This window comes from Bubalus kerabau, chromosome X (genome assembly GCF_029407905.1).
Source record: "Bubalus kerabau isolate K-KA32 ecotype Philippines breed swamp buffalo chromosome X, PCC_UOA_SB_1v2, whole genome shotgun sequence".
NCBI lineage: Eukaryota > Metazoa > Chordata > Mammalia > Artiodactyla > Bovidae > Bubalus > Bubalus kerabau.
In genome coordinates, this window is record NC_073647.1 from 102,822,268 (window position 1) to 102,841,541 (window position 19,274).

At 42.1% G+C, this 19,274-nt stretch overlaps 1 protein-coding gene across 1 annotated transcript; it reads left to right on the top strand.

Annotated features, from left to right (window-relative positions):
• The first annotated feature begins 5,992 nt into the window (after positions 1–5,992).
• On the top strand, positions 5,993–18,614 carry LOC129638733 (protein SSX1-like). The gene is made up of 6 exons (XM_055563377.1): positions 5,993–6,030; positions 12,243–12,357; positions 14,282–14,331; positions 16,584–16,722; positions 17,601–17,978; positions 18,438–18,614. Exons 2-5 carry the CDS (start codon positions 12,273–12,275, stop codon positions 17,972–17,974), a joined length of 648 nt encoding a protein of 215 aa, XP_055419352.1. The 5' UTR covers positions 5,993–6,030; positions 12,243–12,272; the 3' UTR covers positions 17,975–17,978; positions 18,438–18,614.
• The last annotated feature ends 660 nt before the right edge of the window (positions 18,615–19,274 follow it).

The window sequence follows — 19,274 nt, forward strand, 5'->3', positions numbered from 1 at the left end:
TTTACATAACTGTATTAGTTTTGCCAAATATCAAAATGAATCCGCCACAGGTCCATTCTGAAGGAGATCAGCCCTGGGATTTCTTTGGAAGGAATGATGCTGAAGCTGAGACTCCAGTACTTTGGCCACCTCATGCGAAGAGCTGATTCACTGGAAAAGACTCTGATGCTGGGAGGGATTGGGGGCAGGAGGAGAAGGGGACTACAGAGGATGAAATGGCTGGATGGCATCACTGACTTGATGGACGTGAGTCTGAGTGAACTCCGGGAGTTGGTGATGGACAGGGAGGCATGGCGTGCTGCGATTCATGGGGTCACAAAGAGTTGGACACGACTGAGCGACTCAGCTGAATTGAAAGCATGTTTCTGGTTATTGGATCTTCCAGAAAAAGCACATATTTAAAAGTTTTTTTTTTTTTTTTTAAGTTTAAAATTCTTGAGTTATTAGAAAGGCCATATGATGCCCTAAGAAAGACCCCATATCTGAGGAAGTTGGAGACTGATGGGAAGGATTTGAGATGGCAGCCTGCCTCGGATATACCATTTGAAAATGAAAGTGTTAGTCACTCAGTCGTGTCTGACTCTTTGTGACCCCATGGTCGGTCCATGGGATTCTCTAGGCAAGAATACTGGAGTGGGTTGCCATTCCCTTCTGCAGGGGAGCTTCCCGACCCAGGGATCAAACCCAGGTCTCCTGCGTTGCAGCCAGATTCTTTACCATATGAGCTACCAGAGAAGCTAGATGTACCATTTATTAAAACCAAACAAACACACAGCAGAGTGTAGAAAGAGGTAAGCTGAATGGAAAGGTAACATCTGAGCATGCGTGCTAATGGACCTATGGAAGCTGCAGTGGCCAACATCTGAGCATGCGTGCTAATGGACCTACGTAACTGGGAGTGGCCAGTTTTGGCGGGAGGCAATCCTGCTTGAAGCAGGAAACTTCAAGTTTCCACCCACTTTGAAAAGGCACTCCTGTCCCTGGAGAGTGGACTGTTTCTGCTGCTTCTACTGCTGCTAAGTCGCTTCAGTTGTGTCCGACTCTATGCGACCCCATAGACGGCAGCCCACCAGGCTCCCCTGTCCCTGGGATTCTCCAGGCAAGAACACTGGAGTGGGTTGCCATTTCCTTCTCCAATGCATGCAAGTGAAAAGTGAAAGTGAAGTCACTTAGTCGTGTCCAACTCTTCGCAACCCCATGGACTGCAGCCCATCAGGCTCCTCCGCCCATGGGATTTTCCAGGCAAGAGTACTGGAGTGGGGTGCCATTGTTAGGTGACCCCATTCCTGCCTCTCTTGCCCCGCCTACTCTCCTGATCTCCGATTGGCCAGATCAAGTTTGCTAACTGTTCTGATTTGTTGATTGTCCTTGGTCGGTTGAACTGTGGGATTTCGTCCCGACGTCTCATGGGATTTCGTCCCAATGTCGCATGGGATATCATCCCGACATCTTGTGGGATTTCATCCTGACGTTGAGCGGCAATTCGGCACCGCTTCACGTCTGAGGTAAGCTCTCTCCTGAGGGTCTCTCTAGACAGGTTAAGGGGAGCAAGTAAAAAAACTGGGACCTACTGTTGATAATTCAAACAACTGAATATTTTCTGGACCTCCTAACATCCTCAAAATCGTTACGACTGAGAGACGACTTAAAGCCTTTTGGGGTGATACCCCATCAGGCAGACATAAAACTAAAGTTATCTTCGGTCTGTGAGACTCCCTAATTTCTCTCCCTGAGGGAAGTAAAACTCCCCTCAGTCCGAGAAACCCACAAATGAGCCAGAAGCCCCTATATTTCCTCAACCAGAGAGGTTGCCTAAGGGACTCTTTTATTGCCTCCTCTGGTATAAAGACAGAGAAGGCAATGGCACCCCACTCCAGCACTCTTGCCTGGAAAAATCCCATGGACGGAGGAGCCTGGTGGGCTGCAGTCCATGGGGTCGCTAAGAGTCGGACACGAATGAGCGACTTCACTTTCACTTTCACTTTTCACGAATTGGAGAAGGAAATGGCAACCCACTCCAGTGTTCTTGCCTGGAGAATCCCAGGGACGGGGGAGCCAGGTGGGCTGCCGTCTATGGGGTCGCACAGAGTCGGACACGACTGAAGCGACTTAGCAGCAGCAGCAGCAACAGCTGGTATAAAGAATCAATGTTCTTGGCCTCAAACTCTCCCTTCCCTGAGAGAAACTCCCAAAGCTCTCCCCTCCTGAGAGAAACTCCCAATGCCGTATTCTCAGCCTGAGTGATGGGTGATCCTGTAGTGTCAGAGATTCCAGCTCTCTTCACTTTAATAATTTTCAAAAAGGTAGTAATAGCCTTTTTAAAATCAAGATATAGTTGATTTACAATACATTAATTTCACACATACAACAAATTGATTCCATGTATTTATAGATTAAGTGAGTGAAGTTGCTCAGTCGTGTCCGACTCTTTGCGACCCCATGGTCAGTCCATGGGATTCTCCAGGCAAGAATACTGGAGTGGGTTGCCATTCCCTTCTGCAGGGGAGCTTCCCGACCCAGGGATCAAACCCAGGTCTCCTGCGTTGCAGCCAGATTCTTTACCATATGAGCTACCAGAGAAGCTAGATGTACCATTTATTAAAACCAAACAAACACACAGCAGAGGGTAGAAAGAGGTAAGCTGAATGGAAAGGTAACATCTGAGCATGCGTGCTAATGGACCTACGTAACTGGGCGTGGCCAGTTTTGGCGGGAGGCAATCCTGCTTGAAGCAGGAAACTTCAAGTTTCCACCCACTTTGAAAAGGCACTCCTGTCCCCGGAGAGTGAACCGTTAGGTGACCCCATTCCTGCCTCTCTTGCCCCGCCTACTCTCCTGATCTCCGATTGGCCAGATCAAGTTGGCTAGCTGTTCTGATTGGTTGATTGTCCTTGGTCGGTTGAACTGTGGGATTTCGTCCCGACATCTCGTGGGATTTCGTCCTGACGTCCAGCGGCACTTCGGCACCGCTTCACGTCTGAGGTAAGCTCTCTTTGAGGGTCTCTCTAGACAGGTTAAGGGGAGCAAGTAAAAAAACTGGGACCTACTGTTGTTGATAATTCAAGCAACTGAATATTTTCTGGACCTCCTAACATCCTCAGACGGAGAAGGGAATGGCACCCCACTCCAGTACTCTTGCCTGGAAAATCCCATGGACGGAGGAGCCTGGTAGGCCGCGGACCATGGGGTCGCGAAGAGTCAGACATGACTGGGCGACTTCACTTTAACTTTTCACTTTCATACATTGGAGAAGGAAATGGCAACTCACTTCAGTGTTCTTGCCTTGAGAATCCCAGGGACGGGGGAGCCTCGTGGGCTACCGCCTCTGGGGTCACACAGAGTCAGACACGACTGAAGCGACTTAGCAGCAGCAGCAGCAGCAGCTGGTATAAAGAATCAATGTTCTTGGCCTCAGACTCTCCCTTCCCTGAGAGAAACTCCCAAAGCTCTCCCCTCCTGAGAGAAACTCCCAATGCCGTCTTCTCAGCCTGAGTGATGGGTGATCCTATAGTGTCAGAGGTGCTAGCTCTCTTCGCTTTAATAATTTTCAAAAAGATAGTAATAGCCTTTTTAAAATCAAGATAAATTGATTTACAATACATTAATTTCACACATACAACAAATTGATTCCATGTATTTATAGATTAAGTGAGTGAAGTCGCTCAGTCGTGTCCGACTCTCTGCGACCCCATGGACTGTAGCCCACCAGGCTTTTCTGTCCATGGGATTCTCCAGGCACGAATCCTGGAGTGGGTTGCCATTTCCTTCTCCAGGGGTTCTTCCCGACCCAGGGATCGAACGCGGGTCTCCTGTATTGCAGGCAGACACTTTAACCTCTGAGCCACCAGGGAAGCCCATTTATAGACTATACTTCCTTTAATGTTATTACAAAATAATGACTATGTTTTTTGTATTGTACAATATGTCCTTATTGCTTATTTATTTTATACATAGCAGTTTGTATCTCTTAATCTCCTATCCCTATCTTTCCCCTCCTGTCTTCTCTCCTCACTGATAAGCACTAATTTGTTCTGTTTATCTGTGAATCTGTTTTTTTTTGTTGTTATGCTCATTTCTTTGTTGTTTTCTTTAAGATTCTGTGAATAAGTGATAACATATGGTATGTGTCTTCTTCTGTCTGATTTATTTCACTAACATAATACACTCCAAGCCCATTCATGTTGCAAATGACAAGATTTTATTCTTTTTATGACTGAGTAGTATTCCCTTGTGTGTCACTCACACACATGCACATATATATATATACCACAGCTTCATCCATTATCTGTTTATAGATACTTAAGTTGCTGTTTCTATCTTGGCTAGTATAAATAATGGTGCCATGCATATTAGGCTGTGTGTATCTTTTCAAATTAATGCTTTTGTTTTGTTTTGGATATATACCCAGGAATGGAATTTCTGGGTCTATTGTCGTTCTGTTTTTACTTTTTTGATGTACCTTCACACTGTTTTCCACAGTGACTATACCAATTTACATTCCCACCAACAGAATACAAAAGGACCCTTTTTTCCACATCCTCCCCCAATGTTTATGGTTTGTGGTCTTTTTGATGATAGCCATTCTGGGAGGTGTGAGGTGATATCTCATAGTGTTGGGTTTTTTAAATATTTATTTATTTGGCTGCACTGGATCTTAGTTGTGGTACCTGGGATCTTCAGTCTTCATTGCTACATGCAGAATCTTTCGTTAAGGCATGCAAAATCTTTTTAGTTGCCGTATGTGTACTCTTAGTTGTGGCATGTGAACTCTTAACTGAGGCACGTGAACTCTTAGTTGCAGCATGTGGGATCTAGTTCCCTGACTAGGAACTGAACCCAGGCCCCCTGCATTGGGCGCATGGAGTCTTAGCTGCTGGACCACCAGGGAAGTCCCTCTCATTGTGGTTTTGATTTGCATTTCTATGATGATTAGCAATATTGGGCATCTTTTCATTGACTTGGCTGTTTGCATGTCTTCTTCAGAAAAATGCCTTTTCAGTTATTCTGCCCATTTTTAAATCGGGTTGTTTGGATTTTTAATATTTTTATAAGCTATTTGTATAATTTAGAAATTAACCCTTTATCACTCATATCATTTGCAAATATTTCTCTCTTTCAGTAGGTTGTCTTTTTGTTTTGTCAGTGGTTTCCTTTGCTGTGCAAAAGCTTTTAAGTTTAATGAGGTACCATTTTTTGTTTTTGTTTAGTTTGCTGTAAGAGACAGGTCCAAAACACATTGCTACAATATATGTCAAAGAGTGTTCTGTCTGTGTTTTCTTCTAGGAGTTTTATGGTCTTATATTTAGGTCTTTAATCCATTTTGAGTTTATTTTTTATATGGTGTAAGAAAATGTTCTAATTTCATTATTTACATGCAGCTGTCCAATATTCCTAGCACCACTTATTGAAGGGAATTGTCTTTTCTCCCTTGTATATTTTTGTCTCCTTTGTCACAGGTTAATTGACCATATGTGCATGGGTTTGTTTCTGGACTTTATAATCTGTTCCATCTATCTATGTGTCTGGTTTTGTGCCAGTACCATATTGTTTGGATTACTGTAGCTTTGTAGTATAGTCTGAAGACACCTTCAGCTACTAGTTTGTGAGTGTGATACCCCCAGCTCTGTTCTTGTTTCTCAAGATTATTTTGGCTCTTTGGGGTCTTTTGGGTTTCCACAGAAAATTTAAAATTATTCTAGTTCTGTGAAAAATGCCGTCTCTAGGTAATCTCTTATGATCTTTTGTATTTATGTGGTGTTGGTTGTAACTTCTCCTTCTTCATTTCTGATTTTATTGATTTGGGCCTAGTAATACACTTTATTTTTTTATTTAAATTTATTTATTTTAATTGGAGGCTAATTACTTTACAATATTCTATTGGTTTTCCCATACATCAACATAAATCCACCACAGGTGTACACGTGTTCCCAATCCTGAACCCCCCTCCCACCTCCCTCCCCGTAGCATCCCTCTGGGTCATCGCGGTGCACCAGCCCCAAGCATCCTGTATCCTGCATCAAACCTGGACTGGTAATTCGTTTCTTATATGATATTATACATGTTTCAATGCCATTCTCCCAAATCATCCCACCCTCCCCCTCTCCCACAGAGTCCAAAAGACTGTTTTATACATCTGTGTCTCATTTGCTGTCTCGCATACAGGGTTATTGTTACCATCTTTCTAAATTCCATATATATGCATTAGTATACTGTATTGGTGTTTTTCTTTCTGGCTTACTTCACTCTGTATAATAGGCTCCAGTTTCATCCACCTTATTAGAACTGATTCAAATGTATTCTTTTTAATGGCTGAGTAATACTCCATTGTGTATATGTACCACAGCTTTCTTATCCATTCATCTGCTGATGGACATCTAGGTTGCTTCCATGTCCTGGCTATTATAAACAGTGCTGCGATGAACATTGGGGTACACGTGTCTCTTTCATTTCTGGTTTCCTTGGTGTATATGCCCAGCAGTGGGATTGCTGGGTCATAAGGCAGTTCTAGTTCCAGTTTTTTAAGGAATCTCCACACTGTTCTCCATAGTGGCTGTACTAGTTTGCACTCCCACCAACAGTGTAAGAGCGTTCCCTTTTCTCCACATCCTCTCCAGCATTTATTGCTTGTAGACTTTTGGATTGCAGCCATTCTGACTGGCATGAAATGGTACCTCATAGTGGTTTTGATTTGCATTTCTCTGATAATGAGTGATGTTGAGCATCTTTTCATGTGTTTGTTAGCCATCTGTATGTCTTCTTTGGAGAAATGTCTATTTAGTTCTTTGGCCCATTTTTTGATTGGGTTGTTTATTTTTCTGAAAGTGAGCTGCAGAAGTTGCTTATATATTTTTGAGATAAGTTGTTTGTCAGTTACTTCATTTGCTATTATTTCTCCCATTCTGAAGGCTGTCTTTTCACCTTGCTTATAGTTTTCTTTGTTGTGCAGAAGCTTTTAAGTTTAATTAGGTCCCATTTGTTTATTTTTGCTTTTATTTCCAATATTCTGGGAAGTGGGTCATAGAGGATCCTGCTGTGATTTATGTCGGAGAGTGTTTTGCCTATGTTCTCCTCTAGGAGTTTTATAGTTTCTGGTCTTACATTTAGATCTTTAATCCATTTTGAGTTTATTTTTGTGTATGGTGTTAGAAAGTGTTCTAGTTTCATTCTTTTACAAGTGGTGGACCAGTTTTCCCAGCACCACTCATTAAAGAGATTGTCTTTTCTCCATCATATATTCTTGTCTCCTTTGTCAAAGATAAGGTGTCCATAGGTGCGTGGGTTTATCTCTGGGCTTTCTATTTTGTTCCATTGATCTATATTTCTGTCTTTGTGCCAGTACCATACTGTCTTGATGACTGTGGCTTTGTAGTAGAGCCTGAAGTCAGGCAGGTTGATTCCTCCAGTTCCATTCTTCTTTCTCAAGATTGCTTTGGCTATTCAAGGTTTTTTGTATTTCCATACAAATTGTGAAATTATTTGTTCTACTTCTCTGAAAAATACCGTTGGTAGGTTGATAGGGATTACACTGAATCTATAGATTGCTTTGGGTAGTATACTCGTTTTCACTATATTGATTCTTCCGATCCATGAACATGGTATATTTCTCCATCTGTTAGTGTCCTCTTTGATTTCTTTCACCAGTGTTTTATAGTTTTCTATATATAGGTCTTTAGTTTCTTCAGGTAGATATATTCCTAAGTATTTTATTCTTTTCGTTGCAATGGTGAATGGAATTGTTTCCTTAATTTCTCTTTCTGTTTTCTCATGATTAGTGTATAGGAATGCAAGGGATTTCTGTGTGTTGATTTTATATCCTGCAACTTTACTATATTCATTGATTAGCTCTAGTAATTTTCTGGTGGAGTCTTTAGGGTTTTCTATGTAGAGGATCATGTCATCTGTAAACAGTGAGAGTTTTACTTCTTCTTTTCCAATTTGGATTCCTTTTATTTATTTTTCTTCTTTGATTGCTGTGGCCAAAACGTTCAAAACTATGTTGAATAGTAGTGGTGAAAGTGGGCACCCTTGTCTTGTTCCTGACTTTAGGGGAAATGCTTTCAATTTTTCACCATTGAGGATAATGTTTGCTCAGGGTTTGTCATATATAGCTTTTATTATGTTGAGGTATGTTCCTTCTATTCCTGCTTTCTGGAGAGTTTTTATCATAAATGGATGTTGAATTTTGTCAAAGGCTTTCTCTGCATCTGTTGAGATAATCATATGGCTTTTATTTTTCAATTTGTTAATGTGGTGTATTACATTGATTGATTTGTGGATATCGAAGAATCCTTGCATCCCTGGGATAAAGCCCACTTGGTCATGGTGTATGATCTTTTTAATGTGTTGTTGGATTCTGATTGCTAGAATTTTGTTAAGGATTTTTGCATCTATGTTCATCAGTGATATTGGCCTGTAGTTTTCTTTTTTTGTGGCGTCTTTGTCAGGTTTTGGTATTAGGGTGATGGTGGCCTCCTAGAATGAGTTTGGAAGTTTACCTTCCTCTGCAATTTTCTGGAAGAGTTTGAGTAGGATAAGCATTAGCTCTTCTCTAAATTTTTGGTAGAATTCAGCTGTGAAGCCGTTTGGACCTGGGCTTTTGTTTGCTGAAAGATTTCTGATTACAATTTCAATTTCCGTGCTTGTGATGGGTCTGTTAAGATTTTCTATTTCGTCCTGGTTCAGTTTTGAAAAGCACTTTTCTAAGCATTTGTCCATTTCTTCCATGTTGTCCATTTTATTGGCATATAATTGCCGATAGTAGTCTCTTATGATCCTTTGTATTTCTGTGTTGTCTGCTGTGATCTCTCCAGTTTCATTTCTAATTTTCTTGATTTGATTTTTCTCCCTTTGTTTCTTGATGAGTCTGGCTAATGGTTTGTCAATTTTATTTATCCTTTCAAAGAACCAGCTTTTGGCTTTGTTGATGTTTGCTATGGTGTCTTTTGTTTCTTTTGCATTTATTTCTGCCCTAATTTTTAAGATCTTTCCTTCTACTAACCCTGGGGTTCCTCATTTCTTCCTTTTCTAGTTGCTTTAGGTGTAGAATTAGGTTATTTGACTTTTTTCTTGTTTTCTTGAGGTATGCCTGTATTGCTATGAACTTTCCCCTTAGCACTGCTTTTACAGTATCCCACAGGCTTTGGGTTGTTGTGTTTTCATTTTCATTCATTTCTATGCAAATTTTGATTTCTTTTTTGATTTCTTCTGTGATTTGTTGGTTATTCAGCAGCGTGTTGTTCAGCCTCCATATGTTGGAATTTTTAATAGTTTTTCTCCTGTAATTGAGATCTAATCTTACTGCATTGTGGTCAGAAAAGATGCTTGGAATGATTTCAGTTTTTTTCGAACTTACCAAGGCTAGATTTATGGCCCAGGATGTGATCTGTCGTGGAGAAGGTTCCATGTGTGCTTGAGAAAAAGGTGAAATTCATTGTTTTGGGGTGAAATGTCCTATAGATATCAATTAGGTCTAACTGGTCTATTGTTTCATTTAAAGTTTGTGTTTCCTTGTTAATTTTCTGTTTAGTTGATCTATCCATAGGTGTGAGTGGAGTATTAAAGTCTCCCACTATTATTGTGTTATTGTTAATTTCCCCTTTCATACTTGTTAGCATTTGTCTTACATATTGTGGTGCTCCTATGTTAGGTGCATATATATTTATAATTGTTATATCTTCTTCGTGGATTGATCCTTTGATCATTATGTAGTGTCCTTCTTTGTCTCTTTTCACAGCCTTTGCTTCAAAGCCTATTTTATCTGATATGAGTATTGCTACTCCTGCTTTCTTTTGGTCTCTATTTGCGAGAATATCTTTTTCCAGCCCTTCACTTTCAGTCTGTATGTGTCCCCTGTTTTGCGGTGGGTCTCTTGTAGACAACATATGTAGGGGTCTTGTTTTTGTATCCATTCAGCCAGTCTTTGTCTTTTGGTTGGGGCATTCAACCCATTTACATTTAATTATTGACAAGTATGATCCCGTTGCCATTTACTTTATTGTTTTGGGTTCGAGTTTATACACCCTTTCTGTGTTTCCTGTCTAGAGAATATCCATTAGCATTTGTTGGAGACCTGGTTTGGTGGTGCTGAATTCTCTCAGCTTTTGCTTGTCTGTAAAGCTTTTGATTTCTCCTTCATATTTGAATGAGATCCTTGCTGGGTACAGTAATCTGGGCTGTAGGTTATTTTCTTTCATCACTTTCAGTATATCTTGCCATTCCCTCCTGGCCTGAAGAGTTTCTATTGAAAGATCAGCTGTTATCCTTATGGGAATCCCCTTGTGTGTTATTTGTTGTTTTTCCCTTGCTGCTTTTAATATTTGTTCTTTGTGTTTGATCTGTGTTAATTTGATTAATATGTGTCTTGGGGTGTTTTGCCTTGGGTTTATCCTGTTTGGGACTCTCTGGGTTTCTTGGACTTGGGTGATTATTTCCTTCCCCATTTTAGGGAAGTTTTCAACTATTATCTCCACAAGTATTTTCTCATGGTCTTTCTTTTTGTCTTCTTCTTCTGGGACTCCTATGATTCAAATGTTGGGGCGTTTAATATTGTCCTGGAGGCCTCTGAGATTGTCCTCATTTCTTTTAATTCATTTTTCTTTTTTCCTCTCTGATTCATTTATTTCTACCATTCTATCTTCTACTTCACAAATACTATCTTTTGCCTCTGTTATTCTACTATGTGTTGCCTCCAGAGTGTTTTTGATCTCATTTATTGCATTATTCATTATATATTGACTCTTTTTTATTTCTTCTAGGTCCTTGTTAAACCTTTCTTGCATCTTCTCAATCCTTGTCTCCAGGCTATTTATCTCTGATTCCATTTTGATTTCAAGATTTTGGATCATTTTCACTATCATTATTTGGAATTCTTTATCAGGTAGATTCCCTATCTCTTCCTCTTTTGTTTGGTTTGGTTGGCATTTATCCTGTTCATTTACCTGCTGTGTATTCCTGTCTCTTCATCTTGTTTATATTGCTGAGTTTCAGGTGGCCTTTCTGTATTCTGGCAGTTTGTGGAGTTCTCTTTATTGTGGAGTTTTCTCCCTGTGGGTGGGGTTGTAATTCACTCATATTAGTGATCTTCATTTTTTTTCAACAGAGCAAAATCCCACATCCCTCTGCCTGAAAACTGAAACCTTTCAATCAGAGACACCATATGACCTCTGGGACTTACCCCCCCTCCCCTCCTTTGCCTCAAAACAGCCCCCCTCAATAATACTATGCATTCACTTCACTACTTCCCCAACAAGTGTCTGATATCTTTCCTTCAAAATAAGCCAAACCAGGCAAGCTACTAACAACAGTAACCAACCTCTCTCAAAGACTCAATGCTACTTTGATCATGACAGAAAACATGTCATCCCTAATCACTACTTCTCTCAGAGACCTCCAGCTTCCTGTTCTCATTTGATTTCCCCACCCTCATGTCCTTGCTCAAGGACAGATAAGCCAAGGATGGAGAAAGTGAAGTGAAGTGAAGTGGCTCAGTCGTGTCCAACTCTTTGTGACCCCGTGGACTGTAGCCCACCAGGCTCCTCCGTCCGTGGGATTCTCCAGGCAAGAATACTGGAGTGGGTTGCCATTTCCTTCCCCAGGGAGAAAAGTAGAACCTTAATACAGGTGACTGAGTGTGGACTTCCTTCAACACTTTATCCCCTGACAGAACCTTTGGCCTTGTGACTGGAGAGACCCAGGCTGTGTTCCTTCTAGATAAGCGCCATGAACAAAGGCAGCTTCTGGGAAAACCCCAGGGAAGATAGGAAGAAATTAGAGAAGAAATCCAAGTTGGGATTTCTGAGTTGATCTGGAGAGGGCAGAGGGGTGGCCCAGGGGACAATGTATGGTGACTAGATTTATGGGCATTGGGGGTTGGGGGAGGGTCAGAGGCACTGGGGACAAGGAGCAGCATGTCAAGGGGAGATCCAGAGCTTCTGGCCCTCATTCTGTCCTTGCCGGGTATCCTTGGGTAAAAGATCTGTGATCTTGCACTGGATTGGATGGTTCTCAGTCTATTCTGGAAGGTGAGAGAAGAGCATGCCATCAGCATTAAACACCTACTACATGCCAGACAAGAGCCTAGACGATGTTACCCATTTTCTCTGTTAGCCATGACTAGAGAGGGATTATTAGCTCTACTTTATGGATCTAACATGGAGGCCCTGCAGCCAAGGAAGAGTTCCTGGCTGAAAGTCAGACATGTTTAGCTGAGTCATTGCTGGGATTTATTTTTCTTTCTTTTTTAGACTTTCAAGAATATTTCCAAATACTTCTCTATGAAAGAGGGGGCACGTCTGGGATACTCGGAGAAAACCACCTATGTGAATATGAAGAGCAACTATGAAACCATGACTAGACTAGGTAATAGGAAGTTCTGGGTTCAGACAAGGCTGGGAATAAATGATGATTCCTCTTTACAAGCCATGGTTTATTCTTCTTAGGCTATGCCAAGTGTCCCACATTTGTCCTTTTCTGTGCGAAGAAATCCCAGGGCAGTCTTCAACCCTTCTGCTCTTTTAAATCCTGTGCAGGGCTGTGGGCTGAGAGTGGCCACAGAGATGCTCAGACCTGGATTCTATGCATTTCTCTCTCACTGGCTGTGGTTCAGATTCCCCCTGCCCAGCTGATGAGCTTTACTGTTGGTGCTGTGTCCCAGCATTTCCCCCTCCTCTCAGGTTGTCTGTTAAGAAACAAATATTTTGCATCTTCCTGGGTCTCAAGGGTACCCCACCAGCTTTCACATGTCCTAACAATGGAGCCACATGATCCAAACGTTGTGATTCTAAAACTGAGAACCCCAGGAAAAAGGGTAAGTGACAGGAAATGAGTCTCCTGAAGCCCATTTATGCTGGGTTCCAGATGGGGAAAGATTCTCAGGACTTTGTTCCCTCAAAAGCATCATGGTTAAGTGAAAAAAAATTGAATGCGGAGGGTTAAGCACAGTCAGAGGCCATTCATATATAATCCTAAAACATGCAAAACGAGAATATATATATTTTTATGGATAGAAAGTATTTGGTAAATGTATAAAAACGTGAATGAGAATAAAACCCATCAAACTCTGGAGTGAAGAAGCGGAAAAGGAAGGAGGGTAGGGATCAGTGAGGGCCACACAGATGGCTTCAGCTGTGACTTGTTCATAGTGTTTTGTTATATTTTGAATAAAGAGCTCAGAGCGATCTGAAGTAGTTGTGAGATAATGTTGAAATCCAACTAGACCCAATGGTAGATGCACGTTTCAAATATTATTGTCCATCATTTTATGCATGTTTGAAACATTTCTTTTTTAAAGGAGTTAGTTCTTGCTAAGCACCATTATGAATCACAGGATGATTAAGAAAAATTTAAAGTGTAAATCCACCCAAAACTTGCAAAATAATAGTGCATAGGTATTGGATAACTATCTTAAGAAAGTGATTAACGTATTATGTAATGACATATGGCTGTTTGCTTGTGTTTTATCAAAACCAAATAGTTGTCTCACTCCTAATCGAACCTGGTTCTGTGTGTTGAGTTTGGAAGAGAGTTTAAGAGAGTAATCTTCCACACATTGACCTTTCCTACTGGTCAATGAGCAGAGGCAATGTAAGGTTTTAAAAAAGTGACAGATTCTAGAAATCTTTTGCATCTGAGCAGTGTATGTACTCACTTAAAAAGGGAATGGGATGTGTTCATTTGCTCTTTTGCTCTGACAGCACAGTTGTGAGAAGACAGGGTGAGAATGTTCAAAATGTCTCCAGTAGCCCTTTGACTCTCTAGTTTAACAGGCCAGATTCCACAAGCTCCAAAATTACTGTAAGAGGGCTAAAAAGCCCGTGCTTGAGTATCTACAAGATCTTTGATATTAAAGAAGTATCTTTATACTGGAAACATTCCATAACCACTGGAGTAAATCATCCATGGTTCATTTCACACTTAAAAGTTTCAGTAAGGTGTAATTGACATATTATGAAATTCACCATTTTAAGTATAGAGTGATTTTTGTCTAAAGACCAATCAATTTACTTCCTTGGGGAAAAACATAAGAAATACATAATAGGATACAATAAGGCAGTGATGGGGTTTAGTTTACATTTTATAAACCATAGAAGAAAAATTCTGAATTGATGCTGCAAATAAATACCAAAATCATTGTTATTCAGAGGCTGGTCTCAGAGTAACTCTTTGATAATAAGTGGACTCGTCACCCTCTGCTGCAGAAATCCCTGATACTACAGGAGTCTCTGCAGTTTGAGAATATTTACCAACAACAAAAACAAATTTCTGACTTGTCACCTCCTTTTAGATGAACCTCCTCAAGGGACTTCCAACATGCAAGGGAGAAAACTCCAGAAGGTGAGTGCCTCCCAAATCCAAAGGACCAGAGACTGTTTATCTCTCTGTAGATGTGAATATTGGGATAAAAGTGGGAAAATAGCCTGGCCCTCACTGCCTCCCTTTCCTAATGTCTTTATCACAGTTCCTGATGTAGTTCAGTTCAGTCACTCAGTTGTGTCCGACTCTTTGCGACCCCATGAATCGCAGCACGCCAGGCCTCCCTGTCCATCACCGTCTCCTGGAGTTCACTCAAACATCCATCGAGTCGGTTATGCCATCCAGCCATCTCATCCTCTGTCGTCCCCTTTTCTTCCTGCCCCGGATCCCTCCCAGCATCAGAGTCTTTTCCAATGAGTCAACTCTTCGCATGAGGTGGCCAAAGTACTGGAGTTCCAGCTTTAGCATCTTTCCTTCCAAATAACACCCCAGGGCTGATCTCCTTTAGAATGGACTGGTTGGATCTCCTTGCAGTCCAAGGGATTCTCAAGACTCATCTCCAACACCACAGTTCAAAAGCATCAATTCCTCAGCACTCAGCTTTCTTCACAGTCCAACTCTCGCATCCATACATGACCACTGGAAAAACCATAGCCTTGACTAGACGGACTTTGTTGGCAAAGTAATGTCTCTGATTTTCGATATGCTATCTAGGTTGGTCATAACTTTTCTTCCAAGGAGTAAGCGTGTTTAAATTTCATGGCTGCAGTCCTGATGTAGTACCAAGAGCTAAATAATAATTAACAAGAATTGTAATAGCTGTTACTTCTTTTGATTTCATAGTGATGACAGATACTATTTTAGGCAATTCACATGGATTAGTGTATTTAGCCCTTAAAACCTCTATGATGTTACTGCCATTATTATCCCCAAATAATAATGAAGTTATTATTAGTATTATTAAATACTACTACTCATAATAATGCAGATACTGTCGTACAGCGATGTTAAATAATCTGCTTGAGACCACAATGGCTGTTCTCTTCTCCAGAGGATCTTACTGACCCAGGGATCAAACCTGGATCTCTTGCATTGCAGGAAGATTCTTCACATCTGAGCCACCAGGGAAGCCCAACAGTGGCAGTGGTAGTAGTCTAATCCAAAGCCCCAAGCCATTTCCAAACCTATAAGCTTTTCCACATGTTTCTGAAGCTCAGGCGTTTCCCCTAAACTTTGCAGATGCTGCTGACACTTCTGTTTAGACACCACTCTCACAACAGGGCCCCTTTCGTGTTGCTTGGGAATCACTTGAACTGTCAGCCTCTCTCTTCTGTGAGCTCCTTAGGGACCTTGTCTGCCCCTGAGGCATCTCTGAAGCCCCAGTTCCAGCCCAGGAAGACCCTTAGGGGTTTATTGAATGAGTTCTTCTGCAATTGCAGATTAAACTATAGTTTAGAGGGTAAAGGGATCTGGTGGTTGGGTTACCAGTAGCAGTGTGGACACGGTTGAAGAGAGAATTCAAAGAGGGATCATAAAAGTGTTTGTTTTTATTATTATCACATTTAAACAGCATTTATAGCCTTAGAAAGTTCTTTCACTTAGCTTGTTTTACAGTTATTGTTCACTGATGCATAAATAAGGGAGCTGATTATATAGTTATCGTTCACAGTTTTTTAAACAAGAGCTGAATGAAGGTTAGCTTTAAGATCGTTGGTCAGTGACACACCCTGACACAAGTAGAATTGGTACAGGAACCACCTCACCTAATTCCACATGAAATGTTCTTGCCGAGGTAGGACAGGATGCCACATCTGACACCACTTTCTTGGCTGTCTGCGTGAATTTATGTGAACCATTCTCTCTTCCCTTTCCCTATATTCATCTCTCCCACACCATTTGCCAGCAGCGTTTTGTCCCCTCTGCACATTGTTCCATTTGCTCTCCCCGCAGCTGTCAACTATCTTATCTTCAATCCCTTAGATTTTATAGAAGCCCCTCCTCATTTTCACAGACCTCATGGATCGTTAGAATGCTCTACTTTCCCAAATCTTCCGTGTACCACGCTCCTGCTCACTTGGAGATGTCTCTTGGTGAGGGTGTTCGGTGTGGAAAAAGCATGAAAACAAGTGTTCTAATCCTGCAAACGCCCTTCATTGAGACCATTCCATTTCCCTCTAACTTCCTAGATTCTTCGTAATTTAGGTACAGGTAATATAATGATCCCCCAGACTTGTTGAGGACATTAATTAAAGTACTGCACAAGAAAACACTTTGTAAGCTCTAAAGCACTTGAGAAATGGATACTGATTGTCTGTGACTTTCATGTTAAAAAGGTGACGCCCAAGAAGCCTGTAAAGGGAAAAAAACGTTCGAAGATAGTACCAGGAACATCAGGCCCAGAGCAGGCTCAGAGACAGCTGGGCTCCCGGGCAAAAGCAAGTATCTCTGCTCAGCAGAGTAAGAAAACATCAGGTAAGAGAAACAACTTTTCTTACTTGTTTGGGAACAACTCCTCTGTCTTCCCTGGCCATGTTCAAGTGAATGGGTTAGCCATGGGAGATGGATCCTGGACAGGCCTAGGGCCAGGCTGGGCTGAGAGCTTGCTCAGCTCCAGCTGAAACATTTGAGCTGACTTCCAGGGTCCTCATTGCTGGGGCCTGGGTTTGATCCCTGATCAAGGAACTAAGATCCCACAAACCACTTGGCATGGCCAAATTTTTTTTAAAAAACGTGTAACTTACAGAATCACAGATCTGAGTTGTCATCCATATGAAAGCCACGTAACTGGGGGCAAGCCTTTCAAATTCTCTGAGCTCCAGATTCCTAGTCCATAAAATGGAAATAAAGAATCCAAGTTCACAGGCTGTTCAAAGGTGTTCAATTCAAGGGACTTGCCTGGCAGTCCAGTGGTTAAGACTGCACCTACTCTGCAGGGAGCATGGGTTCAATCCCTGGTGGGGGAACTCAGGTCATTCCATCTGTGATAACTTGGGAACACATCTTACTCAGAGTTTTATCCCCACCCTCAGCTCAGTGCCTGACACACGATATGCCCTTAATATATCTGCTGAGTGAAAGAAGGTCGGAATAAATGTGGTAAGTAATCTGAATTACTTACTGGGAATCTAAACCTGACGATGAAAGGAGCCAGAAGCTAAAACTCTAACTGCTGTTTGGTGTGTGTTGGTGTGGGTTTAACCTCTCAGCCTCTTTGAGCCAGAAAGTGTGCAAAACAGACCGTGTAGAAGTCCTGTGGACACCTGGGGAGGGAGGAGGCATCTCCTTATCTCACAAAACAGGACCCGACACTCCCTAACCCACCCAACCCCCATGTACCAACTCTTCTCCAGGATCCAAGAGAAAGAAGGTTTGGGCTAACAGACTGCGCAAAAGAAAACCGGTTGCCTATGAAGAAATCAGTGATTCTGAGGAAGAATCCAATGGAAACACGGTTGATGTTTGGGCCAACCGACTGCGAGAAAGAGAACCGGTTGCCCAAGAAGAGATCAGTGATTCTGAGGAAGAATCCAATGGAAACACGGTTGATGTTTGGGCCAACCGACTGCGAGAAAGAGAACCGGTTGCCCAAGAAGAGATCAGTGATTCTGAGGAAGAATCCAATGGAAACACGGTTAATGTTTGGGCCAACCGACTGCGAAAAAGAAAACCAGTGGCCTATGAAGAGATCATAGATCCCGAGGAAGAGGAAGATGAAGATGACTAACTCTGTAAGTAACCTTTCTCTCCATCCCCACATCCCCGCAAAAGGCACTGTTCTCTTATGTTAGTTGTATCCCGTCTTGTCACTTGTTCCTTTCTCCCAGTCCCTTGGGGGTGCAGCTCTGAGGCTAAATGAGAAGGATTCCCATGCTTTTTCTACTTCCTGCTCTGTATATCCAGAGATCTTCCCTCCCCAGGATGCTGTGGGCTCCCAAACCCCAGGTCAGCTTCTAGCATGTAGGCGACACGTTCCTCTAGCCGAAAACCTCACTGGACAGTTGACAGAGTCGCTGCAGCCTGAACACAAGGTTGGTCTTCAGGAGCAGTGAGAGGTGCACATAGACCACAAGGCAGGATGGAATGGGAGTGCACAGGGGCCATGCAGTTCAAAATGAGGAGCTGAATAGTAATTTATCAGTCAGTGGGAGCTCGTTGTCACTTATTTTCCTTCTCTTTCCTTGCCTCAGCCTCACGGATGTGACAAGTGCCCAAGATAAGAAGCAGAACTTGGTGGCTGTTCATGAACATGGCACGGCTATGAATTCCTAGCACATGAAATAAACAGTTCACAACAGTTAAACATGATTTTCCTTACTGTGTGCCAAGCATTATTAGTTATTAAAGTTGTGTTAATGAGCAAGACATATACCTGCCGTGTGTTTCTGTCTGTGTATCCATGCCTCTAGGGCTTCCCAGGTGGTGCTAGTGGTAAAGAACCTGCCTGCCAATGCAGGAGGCAAGAGACACAGGTTTGATCCCTGGGTCAGGGCAATCCCCTGGAGGAGGGCATTGGCAACCCACTCCAGTATTCTTGCCTAGAAAATCTTAGGGACAGAGGAGTCTGGCAGGCTACAGTTCATAGGATCGCACAAAGTTGGACACGACTGAAGTGACTTAGCATGCACACACATCCATGCCGCTGCCTTAAAAATAAACAAATATTGTCAGATATTCTTTGTACAGAACAGCACTAACCTCCCCCTCTCCAGATGTAACTACTGAGGGCAGTTCTGTGTGTTTTATTGTGAACGTTTTTCTCTGTATTTACACACATCCACAGGGTACCAATATGAGCATCTCTCACCTGCTTTTCCTCATTAGCAGCATGTCCTGAACAAGTCTGTCTCACTCTGTTTCCTGTTCCGCACATGCTCCAAACCTCCATTATTCATTCACTCAGCGTCGGTCACTGACAATAAACATTTACAAGTTTTTCCCAGTTGTTTGCTCTTCCCACTCTTGTGCACACAGCCCTGTGCACCTGTATCAGTGTTTCTTTAGCACATGTTCCTAGAAATGGAATT

Coding starts and splice junctions, on each gene's coding strand:
- LOC129638733 (XM_055563377.1), top strand. CDS start 12,273: ATGAAAGAGGGGGCACGTCTGGGATACTCGGAGAAAACCACCTATGTG. Junction 12,358..14,281: donor TGAAACCATGACTAGACTAG/GTAATAGGAAGT, acceptor ACCTCCTTTTAG/ATGAACCTCCTCAAGGGACT. Junction 16,723..17,600: donor GCAGAGTAAGAAAACATCAG/GTAAGAGAAACA, acceptor ACTCTTCTCCAG/GATCCAAGAGAAAGAAGGTT.